The sequence below is a fragment of the Apium graveolens genome, chromosome 8, assembly GCF_009905375.1.
Source record: "Apium graveolens cultivar Ventura chromosome 8, ASM990537v1, whole genome shotgun sequence".
Lineage (NCBI taxonomy): Eukaryota > Viridiplantae > Streptophyta > Magnoliopsida > Apiales > Apiaceae > Apium > Apium graveolens.
The window spans coordinates 1,155,777-1,176,503 of NC_133654.1; the positions used below are offsets into that span (position 1 = coordinate 1,155,777).

Genomic DNA, 20,727 nt, shown 5'->3' on the forward strand with positions numbered 1-20,727 from the left:
AATAAGAGTATTTCCCTATTGTCTGAAATTATCCCCTATTTCTTATAAAATTTAAAAAATTCTGATTGAAATTTATATTTAGATTGAAATTCTGATTTTGTTCACCCCTGTACAAACAGTTTTAGAGAAGTGCAACTGTTTGGGCCTTACAAAAGTATTGACAAAAATTATAGTGTAAGGGACTGGACTCGATTGGTGTTCTATTGGGCTCATGCAGATTGGACCTAGTAAAAAATCCCTACATTGGATAGAGCTGGTTCAGTCTACATCAAATTGGCCCAATGTTATTCTAAGATAATTACTAAGATTACTGCAGAGTGCAGACATCTTGCAAAGTTACCCTGTGATAAATGCATGAACATTTGCAGTTGCAGTTGCATTGTAAGGTTGATTACTTTACATTTGCAGTTGCATTGCAAGCATGAAGCTGGTAGAGCTAGAGTAGATGCTGCAACCTTGCTACAAGAAAACTAACACAACCTTGCGAAGATTTGTAGACTTATATAATTTTAGGCATGTCTGAGTGCCAATGCATTAATCATATTAATTTGATGATCTGCAGAGGCAGTAACATATTTAATTTAGGCGGAAAATTTGTTTATGAAATATGGTAGCTAGAATCGCCATGGCTGCAAGATGTATAAAGGTAGCATTTACACCTGCTTTGGCTAGGTTTTTTTATGGCTGATGCAATAGTAGCTATGATGGTACTCAGTTACTCACTGCTCGATCTATCTGTGCTTGCATGCAGTCACTTTCATTTCATATGGTGTACCAGCACCTCATCTACTTCTAAATTCCCACAAATTTCAAACAGCTGTTATATGTTAACTGAGTCTATAACTTTCATCAAATTTTCTATATCATGTCCTTTGATAAATCTCTGTGCTTTAAGACCAGGTGGATGATGGAGATTTTACTAAATTTGTCAAAGCTGTAAAAATTTAATAGCATGATCTCCCTGGTATGTTGATCATAATCTGACTTAAGCATCTTTATAATAGAATGAAAAATAGTTGTTATGCTGCAGGCATTTAAGTTTTTAATTGGTTTTTATCTTGTTCATCTCCAGAAATCATAAAAGAAGAGTTGGTGACTTTGTTTGCTTGTTTGCGCAAGCAGCAGAACTTTGGAAATTTGTTATCAGATTTTAAACAGAATGAAGTTGAAGCTTAAAACAAGAGAATGCATTAGACAATGCCATTACATACTAATAAGAAATGATACAGGACAATACAAGTGCTAAAAACATAACAGCCTACGTGTCACCCACTAATAATTTACAATTTTAAGCACCAAAGAGATGATGTTTTTTGTCTACAACTTTGTTTTATAAATGAATATTCTCTAATGTTTTGTCTTGTCCTTAAATATATTACAGGCCTCTTTTACATATAATAAATTACTGTTGAATCTTTATAGTTTGACCATAAACAAAACAACAGTAGATAACATTTAATGGTTACAAAATGACATGACATAACACTTGCGGAAATTTAATTTGTGATTACATATGAATGCACGCGGAGTCTTTTATATTTACGAGTAAAATTATCATTTATAAAAATGTATAAAAAGAATTTATGATAATATTTAGAATCTTTAGCATTTTCCTTTGAAAATACCATTAATCGGCAATAATGGATACACATGTTTTTCTGTCCAAATAAAATAAATCTCAAAATAAACTTCTTTATTTTCAAATATAAAAAAATAAAATGTGTATGGTTAGTCCTCTCTTAAAAAGTCTCGGCGAGATTCAACAGGAGAGAGATCGGATTAGTTGAAGCCAAGGACTTCAGAAAAGACAACACAGATGACTTGCACATACATATTCAATCATACTATAAACTGCCGTCCGACACTAACCTCCATTTAAAATTAGTCACCATGTATATAAATCGTCATCATCACTCTCACTCACTTCACTCATCAAATCTATTATCATTCATCATCCAATGGCTTCTTCTTCCTATTCATATCTCCACCACCACCTCTCCACCGCCTCTCTCCGCCGCGACTCAGCTTCCTTCTCCGCTCGCCGCCACCTATCACCATCACCTCTCCAATTCACCATCCCCTCAGCTTCCAGGGTTATCACTCGGCGTTACGGAGCTCATCAAGTCACTCGAGCTAGCGTTCATGTAGTCGATGATCGAATTGTTGAAAAACAACAAGATGAAGAAACAAGAGTACTTCGAGTTGGTGTTATTTGCGGAGGTCCTTCTGCTGAGCGTGGCATTTCTCTCAATTCTGCTCGTTCCGTCATCGATCACATTCAGGTCCTCTCCTTTTTTACCTTAAGTATATACTACATGCTCGTGTTCGAGGTTTTAGGAGAACCGGTTACTTAACAATTAACATGGTATCAGAGCTCGAGCAGGATCATACTATAATGTGTTGATTGAATTACTTATGTGATTGTACAAACTATTTGTACATTGTTTACTTTTTCTATGACTAATGTTTAACTAATAGTTATTATTCGTAATGAGTGCCAAAAATTGGAAATTTTTAATTTTTGTACTAGGATTGACTTTTTATGCGACAAATTAAATTATTGCTTTTTTTTTACTACTATTGTTTGGGATTGTTGAATGTGGATAGTTTTCTGTTGCTAATAAGCTAATTTGCGTTCCTTTTATTTTTATTTTGATAGGGGGATGATTTGCATGTGAGCTGTTATTACATTGATTCCAATCTCAATTCTTTTGCGATATCAACTGCACAGGTTCGTACATTATGCATTGTGTAATATTTGGTTATGAGCACAGCAGATTTAAGTGCTATGCACGTTTTATGATTATTATTTGTTATTTTGGTTATATGTGTCAATGGCTAGGTGTTTGCAGTGAGTTCAAGTTTCTATTGTGGTGGTTTAAAAATCAGTGATACAATTATAAAACGGTTGCACTTGTGGTTTTCCTTTGAGATATCTTTTTAGGTCTCTTGCCCAAAAAAAAACACTTTTGGGTTCTTCTGCCGTAATACTTGTGACAAGAAATGAAGGGATGTTTTCAGGCATGAGAGTTCAAGACTACCCCCATTATGTAACCATAATATTTTTTTTCACTACCTGGCATATTTATTATCGCATCTAAAACCCCGGACATAGTATAGTAGCTTATATTGTTGGTAATATATTAATTAAGGTTGTTGAGTTATTGACATTCTTGATATGAATCACTGTGAATTGAGTAAGTTTATATTTATAAGCTTGGAGTTGCTTTTTACACTGAATCACTTGTTTTTGAAATTTAAACACAGGCCTGTTGCTAATCAATGTTCTTTGTTGACTTGTCATATGAACAATTAAATATATGCAACTCGTTCTAAAATATTTCTAGCATGACATAAGTATGCTAAACCTAATTCACTTACAGGTGTACTCAAATACTCCTGCAGATTTTGACTTTAAACTAGAGAGGTCAGTTACTAAAGTTCCTATTTGACTCTGCTTTTTGTGTATAATATGTGGATCTGAATAATTTTAATTCATGCAGTCTCGCCCAAGCTTTTCAGTCTCTGACCGACTTTGCAGAGCACCTGGCTGCATCTGTAGACATAGTTTTTCCTGTTATACATGGTCGTTTTGGTGAGGATGGTGGAATTCAGGTTGATATTCCTAAAAATAAACTATAAGTTGATCGTAAAAGTATCATAGTCAATTTTTCTGATGTTTCCACAATTATATGGAATTTTCAGGAGATTCTTGAAAAATCAAATGTGCCGTTTGTTGGCACACAATCGAACGATTGCCGTAAAGCATTTGACAAGGTAACTATTTCTTCCCAGTAATCTAACAAGTTTTAAGTCAACGGTTGTAGACTCTTTAAAAGTGATAATAGGCATAACAGTCTTTTTAAAGTTTTCTGTTATTAAGATCAAACTACTTTTGCAATAAATTTGAAGTTACATGTAGTACAGTAAGTATTCACCTCTGGGTAGCATATGTAATTTAATAGAACATATAACTTGTTTGCATAATCTAGATAAGCTGCTATTGATTATTAATAGTATTTTTTTTGTCAATTTAAGTAATTAATAATCTATATTATTGGCAGTATGATGCCTCCTTGGAGCTCCACAAGGAAGGATTCATTACAGTACCCAATTTTGTACTTCAGGTTTGATCCTAGATCATGTAATTATTGATATACCTATTTATGTTATGCTTTTTTCTTATCTTTTCTTTGTGAGTAGTTTACTTTTATTTTTACTCAGGAGTATATAAATTTTATATTCATAGAACATAGTTTAAACAGCATCAGCTGATGTTTCTCTGATACTATATGAGAAATTTGCAGGTTTATCTTCAGGAAGTGTATGATTTAGCTGTGAATAGTTTTAATTTCCTTGCAATTTTTTGGTTCTTTCTATACTCTCCCTATCTGTTTTTACATATATATATTCTGTTGCTGACTCTTGATACCCAATTTACAAAGAATCTCTGTTACCTGTTTAATTATGAATGAAGATCTTAAGCAAGAATAATTTCTGATGACTTGCACTGCAACTCTTATTTCTGGTATTTAATCTTTAAAGATTTATTGCTGATTTTTTCTCTTGAAAATAAATGGTCTAGTGTTTTCTTGGCTTACTTATACCCACATATCCTTTGCATCAATGTAGAAGAAGCACTGATGTACATGACAACCATGTTATTAGCTAAGAAGATAATTATGTTTAGTTAATGCCATCAGGATCGGGAAAAAAAAGAATTATCTAGATATTCACGTCATTAATAGAGGCACCCATTTACATATACACGCACGTGACGTATGGTTGGTACCATGTATTGTTTTGGTTTATTCTGCAAACAAATTTTCTGGAAATGAAGTCCCGTCGTGTCTCTCCCTCTTTATACTGTTTTGGTAATTAATAAATGTCCATTGTATAAACTTATATTCCGCTTTGAGATTCAGTGTCCACGAGTAATTACTTATGCTCGTACCTTCAACATTCATTTTTAGGGAACTGAGTTTCATGCATCTGGGTTATCAAAATGGTTTTCAAGAAATGAACTGGACACTGATACAGGGAAAGTTGTGGTAAGGCTTAGTTCAGTCTTTTTAATGTAGAATGCTAATCAATCAGGTGTTTAACATTCCAGGCTTCTGATAAATGGTTGCAGGTAAAACCAACTAGAGCAGGGTCAAGCATTGGAGTTACAGTTGCATATGGCGTAAGTGATTCTCTGAAGAAAGCCGCGGAGATTATTTCGGAGGTACTTTATCATTACTTTTTTCAATCTTTTTTAGGTCGTCCTGTGATGTTATCTTGTTGTGGCTTGCTAAAGAACTGACTTTGAGTTCCCGCATATCTTTTCAAAGAGAGAATTGACAATAACCTATAGCCTATGATAAAATTTATATATTAAATTATAAGAGGATATTATATTTTGTCCATCTTTTTCTGGTTGTCTCGTGATATTTTTTCTTTAAATATTGTGGCTTGATAAAGAACTGACTTTGAGTTCCCACATATGTTTTCAAAGAAAGAGTTGGCGAAAAACTCTAGTGTATGCTAACATAGATATATAAATGAGTTCCCACATATGTTTTCAAAGAAAGAGTTGGCGAAAAACTCTAGTGTATGCTAACATAGATATATAAATGGGAAACTCTAGCGTATACTAACATCCATATAATAACGGTAAACTATAATTTATCGTAAACAGACCAAATCATCTTAGCCGTTTATGGCCCCAATCTACGCTCTTATTAAATTATTTGACCAACTTTTTTATTAATCATAAAATTATATTTAAGTACCAAATATATTTAGGTACTGAGTAGTGAGTTCTAAATAGATTTGTTTCATGAATTACTTTTATGCAGGGGATTGATGACAAAATTATTGTTGAAATATTTCTTGAGGGTGGGAGTGAGTTTACAGCCATTGTCCTTGATGTGGGGTCTGATTCTGATTGCCAACCTATTGTTCTACTGCCAACAGAGGTACATGCCTTTTGGTCCTTGAAGTGAACTTATATTCTTTAATATTTAATTTGTTTTGGACGAGATAATGTAGTAAAAATACCTGTACCTTTGCAACCTGATGTAAATATTTTTTTTTTGTTTGTATCTGAAAATACTAGGTCGAACTTCAAACCCATGGTAACGTTGATAAAAATGAGAAGGATGCGATTTTTAACTACAGGAGAAAATATCTTCCCACACAACAGGTAAAGTTAAAGTATGCATAAATTATTTTATGCCATACAAATATGCATGGCTCCTACAATCATAATATTATGCAGGCTTGTCACTTCTCTTACTAGTTCAACAAATTTGCCAAGTTTCTTCGACATATTCGGGTTGGGTTCATAAAGAGTTAGTTCTTTCTTGTTCATTAGGTAGAGATCTGGCTCAAGTATATTGTTTGGCTGATTTTTACAATTCTAAGCATGAGCTAAATTTAGGTTTACTGGATCCGGGTGTCTAATTAATAATAACATCTCATTTTTGTAACCTATGAAACATGTATTTGGGTTCAGAAAATCTGCTACTCCTGCAGATATTTGACAAATTATATATTACAAAATGAAGAGTAATCTATTCAATGCATGTGTAGAATTATATGAACAAATGTATACTTACTTAAAATACTTATGAAATTTTCTATCTTCTGTAAACTTTATAATTATGCCAAATCAGTTATCCTCATTTTTGTGTTTAGTTCTTTTTCCCCCAGAAAGTTTTACAGAACTGATTTTGTGACGTTTAGAGCATAATGAGCTTTAGTTTCTAAAGGCAGAGTACTTAAAATTAGTATAATATGTGCTAGAAGTCACTCTTTAACGACGCTTTTTACAGTTCACTTAGTTCCAGACCTAGTATGTTATACTTGTGCATGCTAGCTAAGTTTCATTGAACTCTCGATTAATCTATTCAAGTATGTTGTAGCTTGTTCGAAAACATGGTAATGTACTGAACAGTAATAGTGTGACACCGTCTCTCTTTTCCATTTAAGTGAGGTTTCAGTGTTGCACGTTTTGGCAGGTTGCTTATCACACTCCACCCCGTTTCCCTATAGATGTAATTCAGCATATACGTGAAGGAGCATCAATATTATTTAAACGCCTTGGCTTACGTGATTTTGCTAGGATTGACGGTTGGTTTTTGCCATCTTCCACTCTTGGATCGTCTATATCGGATGATAAGTTTGGAAAGAGTGATTCTGGCACAATTATATTTACTGACATTAATTTGGTGAGACATCTTCCTAATTTTTTCGAAGTTTTAAGTGAAATGTTTTTTTATCATGTCAATGTTTTTTTGTATCATCTTCATAGATTAGCGGGATGGAGCAAACCAGTTTTCTCTTTCAGCAAGCCTCCAAGGTATACATCGTTGTACACTTAATATCAACCTTATCTTCACTATTCTGCATTGGCATCATGTCATGTGTATATATCTTTAACTATATTTAAGTGGAGTACATGATATAGCATGTAATAATTACTACCTCGTGATCTTTTGAAAGTTTTTCAAACTTCTGCTTAGCGTTATTTTCATTCGCTCCCTGTACTAATTTGCACAAATGCAAATGTAAACTGGTGCAAATGTAACTATGATTGTACTATGGTGAAATAATATTCTTCTTGGATGCACATAGGACAAAAATGCTGTGTTTTACAGCTAGTATCGTTTTTTTAATACACCTTGACATCTCTTATTCTGTCCATTTGCACCTTAAGTATATCCCTTTTTATGCTAGGTTGGATTTTCACACTCAAATATTCTTCGGACCATCATTCAACATGCCTGCTTGCGGTATCCCCATCTTGCTCGATTTAGTAGTGGAATTCCCTCTGGTAAATCAATATTAACGTCTTCAAAACAAACTAAAAAACTCCCGGCACATGAACCTCTTCAGAAAGCTTTTGTCATCTTTGGTGGAAACACTTCGGAACGTCAAGTATCTCTTATGAGCGGAACTAATGTCTGGCTTAATTTGCGAGCATCTGCTGATGTAAGTTTTTAGCATTATCATTCATGAGTACAATGCAAGTACTACAAAATGGTTAAAATTTTCTATCAGCAATATTTAACCATGTGATGTGTGTATAAATTGGTGTAATTGTTAGGTATTACTATCATTTGGTACTAGTTTCGCACTCCCGCACCCCATGTTTTAAATGTGTGCATCCAGCATATATACTTTATATTATGTACATGTATACTCTGTTACCTGGTCCATTAATTTTGCCCTCATACCTGTGTGTACCAGGCATGACATGGGTGTGGGTATAGAATTTGAGTCAGATTCTTCATATGAAACCGGACACTTCAATTGCAAGCAATCTAGTTCAAAATGATTTACGATGCATCACACAACTTGTTTCTAGAGAGGGACGTCCTTAGATTACCATTTCCATGTTATCCTCTTGATTTATGCTATAAGATGACATAAACAATTATGCATATGTCTTTTTATTGATAGAAGAAACTAATTTACGAATGAAAAAATTATAAATAGTAGGTAATTTTTAATTTATGTGAAAGCTATATGTCGAATCCCTGTACCCTTGTCCAATTTGGGATCCACCATGAATCCTTATTTTTTACAAACTAACCAACACATGGATCCTCACCCATGTCCGACACCCGTACCCAAGTCTGGGAAACATAACATAATTTTTTTATATTTATTCTGGGGATGGGAGGCTATGTTACATGTTCTTCAATGACTTAAATTATAAGTCTGCAGAGAGGGGGACTAAGAATCCGAAGTCCAAATGCATGATCGTTGGAGTTTGGTCAGTGGGGGGGTGGACTCTTGCTACTAGGCTACCAATGAATCAAACAGACATTTTAATGTATAACTGTAAGTGAGTGAGCGAGCGAGTGAGTGAGTGAGGCATGATGACTCTTTTTACTCTATTAAAGGTGCCCTTCTTGATCTGAAATTTTCAACTGTGTTCCCAGTAGCAATAGTTTTGTAAGTTTTAGTTTTCCGAATTAAATGAGTTTATCCTACGTAAACTATGAAAAGGACTAGGCTAGAGGGAGAATAATCAAATATGTACCTCATATATATTTTTAGCCGTGCATTCAATAAAATTATCATTTCTAATATCTCATCCTTTAATGTTACATCGAATTTTGTATTTTAGTTATGTAGATCTGCATTCTCTATAATATTTCAGAATGCAATTTGATAATTTAATACTGAACATGGTTGTCTACAGCTGGAAGTAACTCCATGTATGCTGGCCCCTTCATACAATACTAACTCAGATAACCAGAATATGGATCTGGGCTCTATGACAGTTTGGTCTCTACCGTAAGTACAGCTGTTAAAATTTTATATTGGTACATGTATCAAACTCAACGTAACCTATGACTATATATACCTGCCAGATCAACATTGTATTCTCTGTTTTTCGTTATATCTTTTCACTGGTTATATAAGGATGCTCATGTAAAGGTTTCACTAGAACTTTTCATTTATACAATTCAACCGAGCCTTGATTTAACTGTTACGTTGGGGTTATGGATGCACTGCATTCGGTGTGTCAATTTAAGCTGTCAAATATTACATGTCACCTGCCTTGCAGGTGAACATTTTAAAGCTAGTTACCCAGACTCTTCATTTTGCTTCGAGTACCCGTGTACACTCGGACATGGGTATGGACACTTATTTTAGGCCAAAAACATGTAAATTTTTCAGAATATTGCCGAGTCCGACACTTGGATATGAACCCGTGTCCGACACCCATACCCGAGTCCGGGTAACATAGTTTGAAACTCCTCTTTCTCTTGAACACATGGTGTCCTTAATTTTTTATGAATCGGACGGTCTAATGATCTGCGAAACTTCTAATTTAAAACAAAGGTGATATGTACAATGGTAAAGTTGCATAATTGTTCTGCACATGTTTTACACCTTTTGTATTATATTGTTCTGCTCTGCACTTTTTTAAGAATGCAGAATAATTGTTATCACTGACACTTTTGTCACACTAAAATGTGTTCAGCATAAATGAGGACTCTATACATGTGTTGGTAGATGCTTCACTAGGTGGTTTTACTTGTTTTTTAGTATTATATAACTGGTTTTGGTGGTGTTTTCTGGCTGTTCTCTAATCTGTACTGCTTCTATTCTACCACTCCATGACCTTTTTTTTTGAAACAGTTACTCTCTTGTGTTGAGACATACTACGGAAGAAGTTCTAGATGCATGCATAGAGGCAATTGAACCTGACAGGGCTGCATTAACATCTCTTTTGCGTAAACAAGTTACGGATGATCTCATGGAAGGTCTACAGAAACACAGTTGGTTTTCAGGGTTTGATTTATCTGATGAAATACCCAGGAATTACTCACTTGAAGAATGGATAAGGCTAGCCAAAGAAGTTGGGGCTGCGGTTTTTATTGCAGGTTAAATCCTGACATTTTTTTCAAGAAAAAAGAAAGGAATTAATTATATTTTTCCTGCATGTCTGACATGATTAGAGACTTGCACATCTTTAGGTTCTTTGTGGCTACATTTACATATCCTCATCCAAACCTAGTAAGTAGTTTGTTTAAGGAGATCACATGCAAATTCCAGCGACTTCATTTTGATCTATAACAAATTTGATTTCAGTTACTTCATTTTGATCTTTTACAAATTTGCTAGTCATAAAGGTTTTGTATATAATTATGAAATGGAGGATCATCTTGTATAGTTTTTGGAAAGAATTTTCTGTTAGTGTTTGTTTTATTGTTACTTTCTATCTAATTTTAGCTCACAAAATCTTTGTAAAGAAATTGTTTCATCTTAAATGTGCATGTGCGTATATTCTTAATATATTATTTCAGATTTGCATGTGCATGTGTAGGTTTATCAAGGTTTACATATATCATCTTGATATATTATTTCAGAAATAATAGTATGAAATAGTTGGTTGAAATGGCGAATTTTATAATACTGACGAATATTTGGGAGGCATTGCTTTCAAAAGAACTAATAGGTACACAATTTTATGGGCAGTGCATGGAGGCATTGGTGAAGATGGGACACTTCAATCTTTGTTGGAAGCTCAAGGAGTACCATATACAGGCAAGTAATATTTAAAATCATGTACAGAAACTGCAATATATCAATGCTCCAATTTCTTATTTGTTAGACCTTACCGCCTGAAGGTCCTGGCGTGAAGGCTTCCCAGACATGTATGGACAAAGTGGCGACTTCTGTATCTCTTGAAAATGTATGATATTTCGCAGAAGATGAGAATCTGCTGAGTTGTTTTTCTACCATTATATATTATGTGTTTTTAAGTTGTTCGTTAATGCTTTTGACATCAGTATAATTTTTAAACTACGTGACAAAAGTGAATTCCACCTAAGTGCTCAACTTTTACTAAATGCATTTTGCTTGTAAGTGGAACATTTGAAATGTGACGCAACCCGCAAAACTGTCTGAAACCAATATATTAGAAAGCAGTTCTTACATACACATATGTTTATATGCATTATAGGATCACAGCAGGAAGATATAATATGTTTGGGTGTTCATCACAATTAACTGCATAGTTAGTGGATATTTAAGAGTATAAGACTGAACAACTTGATTGCAGGTACATCTAAATGAGACATATATACCTTCCTAACAGGACCAGAATAACTTTGACAAGACCTTAGAGTAATGATTATAATAAATTTTTTGTCCTCGACCTCACATAGAAATTGAGCGTATTATATTCATTTATTTTTATATTTCAAAATGTATGTCATATGATAAGTGCAAAATTGCAAAGTAAGTCTCCTAAATGCCTGTGGTATGAGCATTTTCAGTGCATCATCGAAGACCATTGCACCTCTCTATATCTGGTAACAGAGTCCATTTACAAATATCAATCAGTGACCAGTGTATTGTAATAATTAAAATGTCTGCCAAGGAGCATTCTATGTTATCTGGAAAAAATGATTTCAATTAGTTTGTTTAAGCTTGAAACTATTTCATAGTGATTGTACATATCTGTTGTTTAACTTTCCCCTGAACTAGCAGCTTTCAGATTTTGGAATTCTTACAATTAATAAGGATGTGCGAAGTAAAGAGGATCTTCTAAATATGCCCATCATTTCTATTTGGAATGAACTAACCTCAAAGCTCCATTGTACAACATTATGTGTTAAACCAGCTAGAGATGGATGTTCAACCGGAGTTGCACGATTGTGGTAAGAAATGCTGATGTATATGTTCACAGTTTTTTTGGATCTTTGGCAACCTTAATCCTATGTTTGTCTTCTGCTGCAGTTCTTCGGATGACCTTGCTGTGTATGTAAAAGCTTTGGAAGATTGCCTTCTCCGAATTCCTCCAAATAGTTTCTCAAAGGTTTGTAAGTGATCAGTGTATTTGTTTATGTAGTGTAAGTGCATTTTTGGAACTTATTATAATTAGTAAGGTAAATAAGAGCTTAGTCATCTGATAATGTCACATATTTCTCTTGTTTATTTAGGCACACGGAATGATTGAGATGCCAAACCCTCCACCAGATCTTTTAATATTTGAACCATTTATTGAGACTGATGAGATACTTATCTCATCTCAATCAACAAATGTCTTGAAGCATGGTCTCTTGTGGGAAGGACATAGTAGATGGATAGAAGTAACTGTGGGTGTTATAGGGAATCGTGGATCTATGCGCTCACTAACTCCTAGTATAACTGTCAAAGAATCTGGAGATATACTCTCTCTCGAAGAGAAATTTCAGGGTATGCCTCTGTTCACTTAATTTTGAATGTAGCATTGCACCATTAAGTCCGTTGTGGGTTTATATCAATTTGCTTTTTCATGTTTTTGGAAACTGATATCAAAATTTTTGTAGAAAAGAATCAATTTATACTCACTCAATTAGAGATTGTTGTTTACTGGATTGTACAGCATTTGGTAGTTCTAGGCTTCAAGCTAGTACTTAATCTTAGCTAGAGGTTTTAAACTAAATTTTCTGAATTTTAGTACATATTTCTAGGAAGTCTTGATGTCTAACTTTATTGATATTTTCACAGGTGGAACTGGCATTAATCTGACTCCACCCCCATTGTCGATTATGAGGTAACCATGTTGTTGTACTATGGTGTGCTATTGAGTTATCATGTTAGATGATGCTAGAAGATTAAATATTTTGATTACATAACGTTTTCTTTAGTTATTAAAAGTGCATTTTTTTACATATACCAAAGGAAAATGCACAATCAAGTAGATTTTATGGAGTGCCTCACATTGCAACTTCTCTGTGAGAAGTCAAAAATTGTTATAGTAATACAACACAGTAATTAATATTCTCATAAATCTATGTTGACAAGAAGACAATATGAATTTCTCATGATTTATACTATGTGATAAGATGTACCCAGCTTTTAGACGCTTCTTTTCCGTTCTCATTATTCCTAATTCTTACTTTTATCTTAATCAGTAACGAGGCTCTGATGAAATGCAAACAACGTATTGAACTTATAGCAAACACACTGGAACTAGAAGGTTTTTCACGTATTGATGCGTTTGTTAATGCTGACAGTGGTGAGGTATGTTCTGTTCTAGATGTTACATGATACTCCCTATTACCAAGTGAAAGCACATTTTGATTTTTTAATTCATTATCAAGATTTAAGATTATCGTAATATGTCAATATGTTGATACTCTTAATAAACAAAACAAACATACCCTGCGCATCCCACTCAGAAATAGGGTCCGGATGAGTGAGATGTACACGAACCTTACCTAAGAGTAAAGAAATCATTTCTGTGAGACCCTCTGCGTTCTGAAAAAAGGTTAATGCTCTTAAAAAGGCTTAATTTGACCTTTCCTTTAACCTTGCTTCCATCGTATGGGTTAATGTATCAGACAGTCAGACTAAATGTCGCACTCACTATGACTTAAAACAGCCTTTGTAGGCGTCTCAAGGTAGCATGAATTTCACACTAAGATTTCTAGTCTCTTATTTGCCATGCCTCCCATGTGAATTATTAGTCATGTCCTTGCACTTCTAAATCATAAATATTTTTTCTCCACCAGGTCAAAGTATTGGTGATTTAGAGTGTCCTTTTAAACAGAGGAATAGATGTCGTTTAAAGAAGTGTTATGTTCTGGTAATTATAATGGTGATTATTTACAGGTGCTGATTATAGAGGTCAACACTGTTCCTGGTATGACGCCATCTACTGTTTTGATCCACCAGGTAATCACTATAATCTTGATGTGTGAGATACATTTATTGTAGAGGAACTTAAATATGAATACAGTTCGTATACTGTGCAAGAGAAATCTTGCGCAAACTTGTATCATTGCAGAAACTGATACTTTTTAACTTTAGTCCACTGTTTGTTAGAAACTTGTCAGGTAAAATACTCTAAGGTACTAACTTCATTCTACTTATCTAATCATCTCAGGCTCTAGCAGAAGAACCTCCCATGTATCCGCATAGCTTTTTCCGAACTCTGTTTGATTTGGCATCTGAGAGGATTATGTAATAAGATCTTCTTCTGGTGAAGAAATATCAGCATTTGTGCCATTTGGACTTCATTTGTCAGTAGCTAGTAAACAATATTTAGCCGTTTCTCCTGCTTGTTGGAGAGCAGCTGAAAGTTGAAATATCAAATCTTTTTCTGGCTTAAATCTTACTTTCTTAATCTTATGCAGTTTTACACATTTATTTAATTAAATACTTTCATGCTTGTTTGGCTAATTTACAATCTTATGCGAGACAGTTCAACAAATCCTGTAATGAATTGTGCTTTGTGAAATACAAGTTACAATGTATTGGACTAATACGATTACCTTGCGACAAATTCCCGACTTCTGGTAAAATATCTTAGATTAAATTATGAAATTGTGGTCGGATTTAATCTTGTACAGTAATATATTAGTTCGAATTTCGAACAGGATGGTTACGTTACCTGTACTATTTATACTATTTGTTAATAAGCGAAATCATATTTTATTTAGTAAAATATCAAAACACTATAATACCAAAATTTGATACTTACTATGTACTAATTACTAGTATAAAACTAGTACGGTTTTTTAATTTAAATAAATAAATAATTTTTTAAATGTACATATATATTGTTACTTGTTATAATATTATTTTTATTTTTGATATTTTGTTATAATATTATTTCAAGAAATATATAAATATTGATAAATATACGAATGTGAAATTGAATTATTACAGCTATATATAATAGAATTTTTAATCATATTTTATGTACTATTATATATGATTGTATCATATTTTGTTGTTTGAATAGTAGTAAAATAATTTAATCATTTTATATTACCTATTTGTTAAATTTGTAATCATATTTAATATCTAGGATTGCATTAGACTATTATCTTGCAAATAATATTTGAACAGTAATGTAACCATTATTTATTTATGATTATATTAAAAATATATTTATTTTAATAAAATATAAATATAATTTATATCATCTATTTTTAATTATATCATATCAACCATTAAAATTGTTTTGGTACATATGATTGATGAGTCATAAAAATTCGGATTAACTCCAATATTATTCAATCACCAAGAAGAGTCCATTTATATATGGGAGTTAATGACTATTGTGTGCCGCACACCATAAAAAATCTCATAAAATTTTATTAGTATAAATTTTTGTGTAAGGAGGTGTTCATTCTCTCTGTCAGTATTTATATTTTCTGAACACCTCGTCAATGTCACGTACACATGACATAAAAATCATTTATCTAAAAGCCTCCATTCATAATTTTGGGCCGGAAAAGAGCAGGGTCAAAAAGTACAGCTATATAGAAGACAAGAGCAAAAACAGGAGTCAGCTATCCACGTGTCGACCTTCAAGTGCCACTCCATTAACAAAGCTCCAACTGCGTCACAAAGCAGGCAAGCACCACCCTCTTGCTCTTGGAAGTTACAAAACCTTAATTTATCTTATTAATTAATGAATGTCTCAAAATAGCTAAATTATTATAAAACAATAAAAAAAGTATGTAATAAAACACTGATACATCATACATGCATCTTTTTCCACGTATATGCATCCATAATATAACACAAGAAAATAGAGAACAATGAGAAAAAGGTGGCAAAGTGATAATTGGCATTAACATTGCTAGTACAACTCATTTTCCAGAACAACCCAGATTTTCAACATACAACAGTTTGAAATATCTTTCTTTTTCTTCTTCTTCTTCTTCATGCTTTATATTCAGTTTTGAAATGTGAAAAAGTTGCAATCTTTTTTAATATAATCAAACAGGGCTTTTGAATATTGAAGAAAGTTCACCAACCTGGGCTTGCTGCTCTCTCAGTTATCAGCTTTGCTTGCTTGCTTAAGGTTTGTTTGTTTGTTTCATTTCATCTACTAATTATCTTCAGATGTTGTTCTTCTTTATTCTAACTAATTTTAGTTAGTCTCTTTTCATGTTCTAGTTTAAGAAGTCATGGCTTTAAATGGTTTTGGATTTTGTTTGCTGATATTTTCTTTTCTTTTCCCTCTTGTTTGTTTCTACTGTTCATTGCTTTTTCTACAAATATTATTAGAAGACGTTTGGAAACTTACATTTCATTTTAAATGAGGGATTTCAAATGACAGGATTTGAGTTGTAATTTCAAATTCTCGTATTTATACTAATATTTGATTATCCTGGATTTGAAATGAAATTCAAATCCAAATTCCCAGACAACTTATTTGATCAAATCCAGAATTTCAAATGAAATTCAGTTTCCCAAACGGACCATTATATACCTTGAATGTAGCTGAATTAAGTTTGTTCTTTTGATGGTTTATAGAAGTCTATATTATTTGGTATTTTCTTCAACTGCCATATCTTGAATGAGCACATTTTCACACACTCAGTCTCTGACAAGATTTGAACCTTGAGGGAGATACCATTAGACCAGGAGGCTAACTAATATTTGTGTACAAACAAATTTATGAAAACCTGGCACAATCTTGGAGGTTTCCATTGATTTGTCATGTTTAAATGATCCAATACTGTGTGAAGGATCTCTTTTTAACTGATACTCAATGATTGTCTTCTCTTTGGCATTTTCTCTCTGTATAGGATTCTTGACCACCATTATGTTTACTAATTCAACTGAACTTAACTATCAGTTAGGTCCATCTAGATCGAATGTCGTTTGTTCTAATTGGTAGTAGGTGCCTGCAGAAAAATTCTGTTGCTGATAAAATATTAACATTTTTCACCAGGAGCCTGTGACAGAAGTGGTTTTGCATTGTGGTTGTTAATATTGCATGAATTAAATCATTGCAGTGGCTTAATTGAATCTAAAGGTCTGATACTCTTGACATTCGCAATTTCAGAGGTCCATTGAGGAATTATAAAATATATTCTTGAATTAGAGTGATGCCAAGTTGTAAAGATAAAGGATCAGTGGATGTTCATGGGGACACTTCTTCCACTTCATCGTTAAATGGTTATGATTCAGGTAGTCAAATTCACCTTAACATTTCAACATCCAAAAAGGAACTACTAACCACCAGTGAAATTCATAGTGGATATCATAATATCATTAGAAGCCTTCCCAGTAGGTTGCGATTCCTAAAGTTTGCTTCTGGTAGTGGTGGTTTGGTTTCACCAGCAGCTAGATTTCGTCAGTTTGCAGAGAAAAGAGATGAGATATCACGAACTGTCCTTTCTTCTTCGAATGTGCAAGGTTCTCGGAAACGTTCTAAAGGAAATTTTATACGGGAATTTGATTGGGGTGCCTCATATAAAACCTTCAAAAAATGGATCAAGAACCCAATGAATATGGCACTTCTACTATGGATGATATGTGTTGCAATCTCTGGGGCAATCCTGTTTTTTGTGATGACAGGAATGCTAGATGGTGTTCTGCCAAAAAAATCTCAAAGAAATCAATGGTTTGAGGTTAACAATCAAATCATCAATGCTCTTTTTACCCTCATGTGTTTGTTTCAGCATCCGAAGCGCTTCCACCATCTTGCTCTTCTTATCAGATGGAGGCAGGATGACATCTCTCGTCTCCGAAAGATTTATTGCAAGGATGGAACTTACAAGCCTCATGAATGGTGCCACATGATGGTGGTTATCATTCTACTCCATGTCAATTGCTTTGCACAGTACTCATTGTGTGCTCTGAATTTGGTATATAAACGATCTGAGCGACCGGCTATAGGCGTTGCTATATGCCTTGTCATTGCAGTTGCAGCTCCAGCAGTTGCTGGGCTTTACTGTATTCTTAGTCCACTTGGAAGAGAGTATGAATTGGAAATGGACGAGGAAGAACCAGACCGAATTCTCACAGTCAGCACTAACCAAACTAGCCATTTGCGAGCCAAGGTTACTGAGAAGAGACTGTCTTTTGAATCAAAGTCTGATCAGACGTTTCTCGAGACTGGGCCTAAGTGGAGAGGTGGGCTTTTAGATATATGGGAAGATATAACTGTAGCGTATCTTTCAATGTTTTGTACTTTTTGTGTCTTTGGGTGGAATATGCAAAGACTCGGCTTTGGAAACATGTATGTTCATATTGCAACGTTTCTACTTTTCTGCATGGCACCATTCTGGATATTTAACTTGGCTGCAGTGAATGTTGATAACGACAATGCCAGGGCGGCATTGGGAATGACTGGTGTCATACTTAGTTTGCTTGGTTTACTTTATGGTGGCTTTTGGAGGATTCAAATGAGAAAGAGATTTAACTTGCCGCCTAATAACTCATGTTGTGGAATACCAGAATATACCGATTGTATTCAGTGGCTCTGTTGCTGTTGGTGCTCTCTCGCGCAGGAAGTCCGAACAGCAGATTATTATGATATCGTGGAAGATAAATTATGCAAGAAACAAATGAACAGCACTGTTGGAACCCCGCTTTCCCCTTTGTCGCGTGAACATGAATTAAAAGAATATAGATCTGAGTCGAGTTCTCCACTTAGAAACAGCCCTAAAGTAGTAATTCAGACAGAAGATTTTCCAGGTTTGGCTAGATCCTCTAGAGATAAATCTGGAGAACAATCCAGATTGCAAGAAGCAATAACTAAAGATGAGATTATGAAACCCCCTCTTCCATCATTGATAAAGAGAGAGGATGGCTCGAATCAAGAAAGTTAAGTTCAGACGACAGGTTAGTGTATGACTTGGTGGAAATCCGGGGGAGCTGAAGCATCTTCGCTCCAAAGGCAAGCTATTCGATCTGCAAGTATAATATGTTCACTTGACTATTTTCATTTAGCGGTGTGTCCAATTTTTTTCCTCTTATTTGTAGCTTCTTGTTTGCTGAATCATATGCTTCGTCGTAACAACATCATACCAGGGTCTTATGTTTTGATTTTAGGTGAAAAAACTTCGATTACTGTCCTTTCATGAGCACATATGTAATGATGTACAAATTTTTAGGCTTTCATGTGTTTTCGTTTATTTTTGCATTCTTTCTTAATTCAACAGATAATAACATGTTTTATTGATAGTTGTTCTCTGTGATTACATGGATATTTGTAATGCATCTAAGTTTAAAAGCCGACGAAATCTTTGGAGGAGGTAATTCTACCATCCACAACAAGGTTATGGCCACTCACATACTTGGATTCATCACTAGCAAAATAAAGAGCTGCCTCTGCTATGTCTTTAGCCCTTAGCGTCGGCCCCTTCAAGTTTGCCATTCTTTTCAAATAACCCTCCATTTTCGCAACTTCCTCAGCACTCGACCCTGTCTCGGAACTCATGGCTCCTGTTAAATATATGATCATATTCGGGCCTTCCTCTAACACCTTAAGCTTAAGGTTTTAGATGAGCTGGTTACTTAACATGGTATTAGAGCTTAGGCTGGCTAGCATCCGGACCTAGCCCTCCCATGATTCCAGCAATACTATCTGTCGAAATTATGGAACCATTACCTTGAGGAATCATGACACGCGCAGCATGCTTCATTCCAAGAGCCATGCCTCGCACATTAAGGCTCACGAGACGATCAAATTCATCGACGACAAAGTTGACAATGCTTCTGTGCTGGATTTGGTTTCCGAGAAGTCCAGCATTGTTGAAGAAAATGTCGAGATGACCATAAGTCGAAACTGTGGAATCAACCAGGTTTTTGATGTCTTCTTCAGAGCTAACATCACAATGAATAAAAGTAACAGAGGAGTCAATAAGTTGGCTAAGGCATGTCCAAGTACATCATCAACATCTGCAATGACCACTTTAGCACCATGCTGAACAAACAGTCTTACTGTAGCCTCCACAATACCTTTGGCTCCGCCTGTCACAACTGCAATCTTCCCCTCCAACCTAAACCATAAAAAGTTTAGTTAGTATATACTTATTGGTCCCTCTTTTTGCATGCTCAGTTCTTTTACATTTAAATATTACATGCACATTATATAAAGTAGGGCTCGGATTCATGAAAAATAATTCGTGTACCAAACGGATAAATACGAATATATTAATTCTAGATTAGTGTCATTAAATTGCTACATAAAAATAAAAAACAGAAAAATACACGGAACCTTATCAGACTCAAGTAGAAACTGCAAACTGCGTTTACAACTACAAGTATAACTTCTTATAATAAGTGCATGAATTTGGCAGATTTTCTTATTGGAAATTAGAATGTAATCCGATTAGTATAGTAACATAGTTGTCGGAATGAGAAAAAGAAATCAACGTCATATCTTCGATGTAGTAGAAGATAAGGCTCTCCTAAACGACGACGTTCTTGGACTTGGTCAGTGAGTCGTAATATGGACCAAGCAAGAGCAGGATAATT

At 34.3% G+C, this 20,727-nt stretch overlaps 2 protein-coding genes and 1 pseudogene across 5 annotated transcripts; 2 read left to right on the plus strand and 1 right to left on the minus strand.

Moving 5' to 3' along the window:
- Positions 1-1,783: 1,783 nt before the first annotated feature.
- LOC141678502 (uncharacterized) lies at positions 1,784-14,766 on the plus strand. Its single transcript, XM_074484845.1, has 24 exons — positions 1,784-2,282; positions 2,660-2,731; positions 3,384-3,427; positions 3,504-3,615; positions 3,706-3,777; positions 4,065-4,127; positions 4,974-5,051; positions 5,135-5,227; positions 5,841-5,960; positions 6,101-6,187; positions 7,005-7,214; positions 7,298-7,345; positions 7,723-7,977; positions 9,197-9,291; positions 10,144-10,388; positions 10,984-11,052; positions 11,136-11,200; positions 12,001-12,170; positions 12,250-12,328; positions 12,453-12,708; positions 13,003-13,048; positions 13,410-13,518; positions 14,110-14,172; positions 14,384-14,766. Exons 1-24 carry the CDS (start codon positions 1,959-1,961, stop codon positions 14,462-14,464), a joined length of 2,856 nt encoding a protein of 951 aa, XP_074340946.1. The 5' UTR covers positions 1,784-1,958; the 3' UTR covers positions 14,465-14,766.
- Positions 14,767-16,065: 1,299 nt separating this feature from the next.
- On the plus strand, positions 16,066-19,363 carry LOC141679029 (uncharacterized). 4 transcript variants are annotated; one of them, XM_074485513.1, is made up of 2 exons: positions 16,066-16,315; positions 17,256-19,363. In XM_074485513.1, the coding sequence occupies exon 2, from the start codon at positions 17,349-17,351 to the stop codon at positions 19,074-19,076; it is 1,728 nt and encodes a 575-aa protein (XP_074341614.1). In that variant the 5' UTR covers positions 16,066-16,315; positions 17,256-17,348; the 3' UTR covers positions 19,077-19,363. The 4 variants fall into 4 exon arrangements, with proteins under 4 accessions (XP_074341614.1, XP_074341615.1, XP_074341613.1 ...); XM_074485514.1 differs by having other exon boundaries at positions 17,306-19,363; XM_074485512.1 differs by having other exon boundaries at positions 16,067-16,315; positions 17,151-19,363.
- A 111-nt stretch (positions 19,364-19,474) lies between these two features.
- Positions 19,475-20,363, minus strand: LOC141677639 (short-chain dehydrogenase reductase 2a-like; annotated as a pseudogene).
- Between the last annotated feature and the right edge of the window lie 364 nt (positions 20,364-20,727).